This window comes from Lissotriton vulgaris, unplaced genomic scaffold, assembly GCF_964263255.1.
Source record: "Lissotriton vulgaris unplaced genomic scaffold, aLisVul1.2 SCAFFOLD_235, whole genome shotgun sequence".
NCBI lineage: Eukaryota > Metazoa > Chordata > Amphibia > Caudata > Salamandridae > Lissotriton > Lissotriton vulgaris.
The window spans coordinates 1,694,195-1,702,706 of NW_028253230.1; the positions used below are offsets into that span (position 1 = coordinate 1,694,195).

The 8,512-nt window shown below is 43.4% G+C and overlaps 1 protein-coding gene across 1 annotated transcript; it reads right to left on the minus strand.

Moving 5' to 3' along the window:
- Positions 1-1,208: 1,208 nt before the first annotated feature.
- LOC147661107 (olfactory receptor 51G2-like) lies at positions 1,209-2,404 on the minus strand. Its single transcript, XM_086951346.1, has one exon. It carries the CDS (start codon positions 2,366-2,368, stop codon positions 1,346-1,348), a length of 1,023 nt encoding a protein of 340 aa, XP_086807472.1. The 5' UTR covers positions 2,369-2,404; the 3' UTR covers positions 1,209-1,345.
- Between the last annotated feature and the right edge of the window lie 6,108 nt (positions 2,405-8,512).

Consider the following 8,512-nt stretch of genomic DNA (forward strand, 5'->3'; position numbering starts at 1 on the left):
GAAATTTGATCAAGCTATATACTTACCTCGTATGTTTTCATGACCCTTTAGGTGTCAAATGTGATTACACAATGTCTTTGATGGTATTTTTAATCTGCCTAATATATATATATTTGTAAATTGATATGTGATAGTTATTCATGTCTGCATAATAATTGTACTTTTCCTTTTTACCAAGAAAAAGCACTGGCTGGACAATCATTTATTTAGTGCTATTATTGCGTGCCAGTGAATGATAGATATTAGCCCACGCCACCTCCCCTGAGAAGGCATTTGACTGCTCCCTCTTCACTACCCTGAAGGAGTCACAATGGGGTGCATTGGTTCCCAGTAAGTGGAAATTATGGACCTATTTCTTGCGTAGCCTCACACCATCGCAACTAATAACCGAATTTCAGACAGAACCAGTTTTAATCTCTCTCTGTTTTGTGTATGTGTGCCTGCAATAGTAATGAGAGAGCATCAGATAAGATCAATATTCCATTCAATTTTTGCAAATTGTTGCGATTCACTGATATTGAATCCTTGATTTGGCATTAGAAATTCCTAACTGAGATTTGCTAAATGTTGAAGCTTATTTTAAGAACATTTTAAACATCACAGTTTTTATTCTTTTAACCAAAAATGTTAGCTAATTTTGTACTGCAGCATAATCATCTTGTGCATCTTGTTCTTGTTTCATATCACTGGAGTGCGCAAAGAAGCTTTTCTCCCACAAAGATTTATAAAGTTCCTGATTTTCACACTTTGAGAAGGTTTAACACTTTTTCTTTACCCTCACCCATGTAGAGGCTTTACTCTATGATGTGAGATCTCTTTCACTCTAAAGAACCTACTTAGTGCAAGGCATCATCCAAGGTATAGCATCATTCCATAATTCCAGACTAGAGCATGTATATGGTTTTTACAGTTTTCAGAATTTTTCAAGACACTGAGGAGATATGTAGGAGTCAACTACTACCAGTAAGCTTTGAGCCATTTCTATGTCCCACAGCCCAAATCTATGTGTGAAACAAGGACATTAGTAGCAATTTTCACAAAAGCGTGTTTTTTTCATAGACGTCCAGAAGCAAAATATGTCCCAAGATGTGCAAAGTTGCAAAGGCTTCAATAGATCGTTGCGTAGGATGCTAGAAATAAAATGTAGTTTCCTTAAAAACACCTTAATTGACATGGCCCAAGGTTTGCTATCCAAAGACAAAATCTTGTAACATTATGAAAACAATACAATATCACACATTAATAAATTGGACTTAGTGCAGTTGCCCTACACATCCCACATCTGAAATATGATACAGTCCATATACCTCACACATTTACCAGCCTAGTAAAATCCATCACTACATTAATGCTCATTTTTAAATGCTTGTGAATGTATTGTAGAGATGGATTTTGTCCTGGCATCAAGGTTGCTGGCATGCTCATTTCTTCTTGTTTCAATGCTCAAGAATTTCCAGATTGCATTCTTGATTTTCCTGGTTTTTATGCTATAAATAAGGGGGTTCAGTGCTGGTGGTACACACAAGTAGGCAAGTCCCATGACCACATGCAGAACAGGAGAAGCATTCTTCCCATACCTGTGTGCCAAGGTCAAGCCAATCAGAGGGATGTAAAATATGAGCACAACACAGATGTGGGACACACAGGTGCTGAACGCTTTCAGGCATCCTTCTTTTGATGTGACCTTTAAGGCAGTCTTTAGAATCATGAGATATGAGGTGAGGATAAAGAGTGAATCTAGCAAGAAAGTGCAGAGGACCAGAACCAACCCATATGTGCTGTTTATAGTTGTGTCAGCACAGGCAAGCTTCATCACATCTGGGTGGAAGCAGAAAGCATGGTAGAGCTTGCTGTTATCACAATATGGAAGTCTCTTGAGCAAAAAGGGTAATGGAAAATGAATGCAAGCCCCTCTCGTGATAGCTACCAATCCTATCTTTGATATGATTGGATGTAATATGGACGCATACCTCAGTGGGTTACATATGGCAACATAGCGATCAAAGGCCATGGCCACCAAAATGGCAGATCCGGTCGAGGACAGTGAGTGTATGAGAAACAGCTGTGTCAGGCACCCAAAGAAGTTAATATTTCTAATGTCAAAACAGAGAACACTGAGCACTGTGGGAAGAGTAGACAGCGTTAAGCCCAAATCAGTGGCTGAAAGCATCGATAGGAAAAGGTACATGGGCTCACGGAGATGTTTATCTGTCTTTACAATGAACATGATGAGGCAATTGCCAAGAACAGAGAGAAGATACAAAAAACACAGAGGAATAGAAATCCATAGGTGGGTAACCTCAGCTTCAAAAAATCCCATTAGGAGGAAATATGGAAAACTGGAGCTGTTGGTGTTGATAGATGCCATCACTTAAGTAATATAAAGAAATCAGGTGTACTAGCCAATGACCTGCAAATAAAAAAAAAAACATGTATACTTTGTAATGAGATTACTTTTGCTGAGATGCATGCACATTCTATTTTTGAAGGTGCATATGGCTATACAGGTAAATATTTAGATGTGCCAGTTTTTACTATAAACTCATCCACACTGATGAAACCCCACAGAACATGAAACCTCCCATATCCCTTTAACATGATGAATGCCAATAAAACAAGAATTTCCATATTCCCTGACACAATAAAAATGCCATCTAAAGAAAATTAGTTCCAAGAGATAATGTATCATTCTTTATTCCTTAGAGAAGGGGTGAACAAGATGAGGCTTTGTTATAGTTAGCAGCTATAAGGAGATTTAGGGAATGATTTATAATTTGTGGACAGATTGTACTATGTCAGGGGGATTGAGTAAATTATTTTGGCTCCCTGACGATGATCCTCCTGCCAAATCTAGAAATGTCCATCAGCCTAACGGACATTTCTGCCATTCACAGGAATTCATGTCAAGGCAGTTTTTGTGATTGTGTTGGAACTTTGCTTTACAGCTCCGTCAAACATGATGGAGTCATATGGTAAAGTTTCAATATCTTTTTTTATCAAAAACAAAACCCCAACATGAGTTTTTGTTTTTGAAAATAAAAGAAATAACATTTCCTCCCCCCACCCCCACCGCCTGTTTTTAATTTTTTACTGCCCTGTCCCACTAATGTTTGCTTGGCAGTGACAAACAGTAAAAACAGCTACATGTCCGCATCTCTAAACTGGGGGTGTGTACTTAAAGCCATTTCTCTGACAGCTCGAGAAGTCTCCACTACTGCCAAACTATGGACCATCTGCATAAAAATTCGGAGAATGGACCACCATATTGGAGGTAAGCATACTCTGTCACTGTTGCAACGGAGTATGTATATCACCAATATCTTAATCAGGCCCAAAGTAGACTTGTATGTCAATGTTTGGGAATGGTCATATGTGTCTTTTCCCCTTTGTTTTTCCCATATTTTTTCCAGACATTGCAGATTGTAAAAGTATGACTTTGTCATGAAGTTAATTTACAGCTTGTACATATGTAGAGATCTTGGAAGAAATAAAACATGTATGATCTTTTAGCAGTGCCTGTGTTCTGTCACTAATTGGTACAATGGATGCTCAAAAGTCAGTATTCACAGCATGACAAATGGCAACTATTACATGTTGTAGTCATTCGTGGAATGGAAGGAAATTGCACGACGTATTGGTACCATGTGCATGGAGGAATCAGGGGCGCTGGAAGTAGGGGCTTTATTTTTACAAGACTCTGTTGCTGCCTTTCACATGAGAACTCTCTGCTTTGCTCATTCTCTGCCTGTTCCTGGAGTTTAGTCTGAACATTGTGAGCAATGTCGATAAACAATTTCCCTTGTTATTCTGTTCGGGTCAGGCCCTAGTGCCTAGACAAAACATACCAATGCAGCAGTTTTTGCTGAAGACTCACACCTTGATATTATGAAGATGCATGCTTAGGTAAGACACACTTGGAGAGGGGCCTTTCCAGGGAGAAGAGCAACACACACCTGTGATGTAGAAATACGATCTGTGGCCTGAGGTATGGGGTCTGCTGACAAAGCCCAGAGATCTTCTATTATATATTAATACTTCTTCTGAACAAGGGGAGGGAGCAAAGGCACTGTAGTCCTTTCTCCATAGTCTTTGTATAATGACGTCTCCCTTTATGATATATGGCCTTACTGCAATGCTAATGATATTGATGTTATGCATCTTTATGCTTGTTGTGGCCCTTATACTGCATTTTAGAGCACCTTAGTTAAAATAAATGTTTTAATCTATCTTCGTGTCTCTGTCAGATCTTATTGTGGACAAGTACGAGAGTGTGAGAAAAGATGTGTTTTGTTACCGCGATCCCTGTGAGATTCTGAAGTGTTGTGATCTTGGGTGTCTATCATTGGTTTCTCCGTTCGTGAGTAGGAGAGCTAGTGAGGCACTGTAGTTAGTAGGTCCTGGGCTTTTGGGTAGTAAAGTGGTAGGAAGGCATAGCCCCTATACACCGTGGTCTCATAATCCTACGCATAACACCTCCTTCGACACCGCCACCTTCCCTGAGAGCTGGAAGCACGCCGAACTCAGCGCTCTACTCAAGAAACCCACAGCGGACCCCACCAAACTCAAGAATTACCGCCCCATCTCGCTCCTCCCGTTTCCAGCCAAAGTCATCGAGAAGACCGTCAACAGACAGCTTGCCGCCTTCCTCGAGATGAACGGATCCCTCGACCACTCACAGTCTGGGTTCCGAGCCAACCATAGCACCGAGACCGCCCTCATCGCCGCCACCGACGACATCCGAGCCCTGATGGACAACGGAGAAACAGCGGCCCTCATCCTCCTAGACCTCTCCGCGGCCTTCGACAATGTCTGCCACCGCACCCTAGTGCAGCGCCTCAGCAACATCGGAATCCAGGAGAAGGCACTGGAATGGATCATCTCCTTCCTCGACGGAAGAACACAGAGAGTCCGCCTACCACCATTCAAGTCAGAGGCCACCGAAGTCATCTGCGGCGTCCCTCAAGGATCCTCGCTGAGCCCCACCCTCTTCAACATCTACATGAGCCCCCTCGCGGCCATTGCACGCCAACACAACCTCAACATAATCTCCTACGCCGACGACACCCAGCTGATCCTCTCCCTGACCAACGACCCCGCCGCCGCCAGAGCCAACCTGCACGAAGGGATGAAAGATGTAGCCGAGTGGATGACAACCAGCCGCCTGAAACTGAACTCAGACAAGACGGAGGTCCTCATCCTGGGCTCCTCGCCCTCCGCCTGGGACGATTCCTGGTGGCCCCCCGCCCTGGGCACCGCACCCAAACCGACGGACCACGCACGGAACCTGGGTTTCATCCTGGACTCCTCCCTCTCCATGACCAGGCAAGTCAACGCCGTCTCCTCGTCGTGCTTCAACATCCTACGCATGCTACCGAAGATCTTCTGGTGGATCCCCACCGAGACCAGGAAGACCGTCACCCAGGCCCTCGTCACCAGCCGACTGGACTACCGCAACGCCCTCTACGCCGGTACCACCGCCAAGCTCCAGAAGAGACTCCAGCGGATCCAGAACGCCTCAGCCAGACTCATCCTCGACATCCCACGAACCAGCCACATCTCCGGACATCTGAGAGACCTGCACTGGCTCCCCGTCAACAAAAGAATCACCTTCCGTCTCCTCACCCACGCACTCAAAGCCCTACACGATCAAGGCCCGAGCTACCTCAACAACCGAATCAACTTCTACGCTCCCAAACGCCACCTCCGATCAGCCAACCACGCCTCGCCGCCGTCCCCCGCATCCGAAGAGCGACTACAGGAGGAAGGTCCTTCTCCTACCTGGCCGCCAAGACCTGGAACTCCCTCCCGACCGACCTGCGCCTGACCCAAGACCACCTCTCCTTCAGGAAGAAGCTCAAGACCTGGCTGTTCGAGCAGTAACGGCACCCCCCCCCCCCCAAGCGCCTTGAGACCCTGCGGGTAAGTGGTGCGCTCTATAAATGTCTTTGATTGATTGATTGAGTGTGTGTGCAGATTCCCTGCAACTGTGCAGTACCATACATGACCACATTTCAAAACAGCAAAGAGGGAGATAGTGGGAAAAATAGAGAGAATTTTTTTTTCCCCATTAACCAACATTGAAAATGGGGCACTTTTGGAGTGGAGAAAGCAGGAAAAAAAGACATTTTGGATCTATAAATCGGGTGTTACACAACTGAATCAGGCATGTTGGTGTGTGTGTCAAATGCCCTCAACATAAGCAATTTACATTGTGTGTTTATCTTTTCACATTTGCTATCAGTTCAGAGACAGAAGTCAAGTGTAAGGCAATGTATTCTGAATATTTTCTGCTTATATACCACTGTACCTCACAAGGCTGACAGAAGCAGCCTTGCTACTCGAAAAGGCGGAGCGCTGTTCCGCAGGAAATTTATTTACATTCTGGTTACAGTGCATTGTCACTGGTTATCATTTACCAAAGGGATTCCCCCCGCTACGGCTGTAGCGAAGTACGCCCTGAGCCCATCTTGCCGCATTCCTATCATTTTACTGGCAGTTTTTCCACATATTGAGTAGCTGGAAGGGTTCTCATGTGAGTAACTACTTTTCTTCTATTTTTCCACGTGTGGCACACAGTTCATGAGACTGCCCAGTTACATCCTCAGATGTCCCTTCATTGTTAGTCCAGAAGAGACCCTACACTGACTATAGGATCAAAACGCCGTCGACACACAGAAGAAGCGAACCATTACACAGCGCATGTCATTGCATATTGATGATGTCTACATAGAGAATATTCTTGTTAATGGTCGACTTGTGGAAACCTTGTATATTGAAATTCACACTGTCACTTAACTTTGGGTACCCGTTCTCACTTGGGACACAATGCACTAATGTTTTTTGATTTTCAAATTATGTTCATATTAACCCTGGGCGAAGCGTAGTTTGCGAATTTTGTGCATTTTCGCACTACGCGAGCTGCACGTAGCACAGTGCGAACACGCGTAGTGCAGCGTAGCATAGTGCAGCGGTCATTTTTTGCTTGTTCGCGGTCCTCAGCGTCAAGTTGGCGACCGCGAGCAAGCAAAATGACATCCCGGCGAGACTCTCAACGCGGGGAGGTCAGGTTTCTCATTGCGAGTGGTCGTGCATGCTCGCAACCGCTCGCAATGAGAAACTACCAGTTCGCGTTGAGAAAGCTGCAGCTCGAAAACTACAGCTCGCAATGTGCAAGATGCCATTTTTAATAATTGCACAGTGCCGGATGCTTGTTCGCACTGTGCAATCATTGAAAATGCATCTTGCACAGTGCGAACATGCTACTACGCAGCTCGCGTTGTGCTACGTGAAGTTCGCATAGTGCGAAGTGCACTTTGCGTAGCTTCGCGTAGCGCTACTTTGCGAACTACGCCCACCCCTAGTTTATATTGCTTTTTGTCTAAAAATGTATAAAAATTTCATATGAATTCTCCTGTATTAGTGTTTCTTTCGCCCTCTGTCATTGAGGTACCCTCAAAAATATTGCAATTTTGCCCTCTTTAGTTACAAAGGTATCTTATTTATCAATCCACAAGAACTGTTGTTTTTCCTTATTTAACTATTGCACTGGTTCCATAGTGAGTAGGGTTCCCCTGTTTTCCTTCTTGGAGTATATACCATGGGCACATGGGCACTGCTGCTTACTTTATCTTTTACCGATTTGAAATTAAGGGAATTTTGTAATGTGAATTTGGGGTACAGGAGGTTAAAATGCTATACTTGCCGTAGGAAGTAAGATCCTGGCCTGTCTCACTGGGCACAGGTTTAATTCTTGCTGGGACTCCAGCCAGATTCAAAGAGTGATTTCCAAAATGTTTCTGTTGGTTTTTTATTTTGCTAGTTCAATAGTTCCAATGTGTTCACTTCACACCACATGTTCTTCTTATGTCGTTTAACATTTATACTTCAATTCCCACAGTTAAAGGGATAGTGTTATTTGTCCTGAGTAATGACAAACATACGGATTGACATAAAAAATCTATTGTGCATCGAATTCGTGTGTGCTCAATAAAGACAAATGTTCAGTTGGGTTAAAGAATGCATTCTGGAAATAATAGAAAAAACACAAGGAAAGGACAATAAGAACACACGATTGAGAAAAGAAAACCATTGGATTTTCTATTTGAATACCCTGAAACCACATGGACTCAATGAACGGGTCAAATTTTTATGTTACTTATGACATAATCTAGGTACAGTATTCAGACTGTTGATAAGAACATTTATATGATTTGTTTCTCACTGAATCCATATCCATGTATCACTACACAATGAACAGCCACAGGAGGTATTTGCATTCCATCTCACACATCATAGCAGTTTGATTTAACATACAGCCGTGCGCCACACTTCTTTAACCCAACTGAACATTTGTCTTTATTGAGCACACACGAATTCCATGCACGATAGAATTTTTATATCAATCTGTATGATTGTCTTTACTCAGGACAAACAACACTATCCCTTTAACTGAAATTCAGCATAAACATATTTACGTAATACGTCACGCAAACGCCCGTAACACTCTGAATGA

Coding starts and splice junctions, on each gene's coding strand:
- LOC147661107 (XM_086951346.1), bottom strand. CDS start 2,368: ATGGCATCTATCAACACCAACAGCTCCAGTTTTCCATATTTCCTCCTA.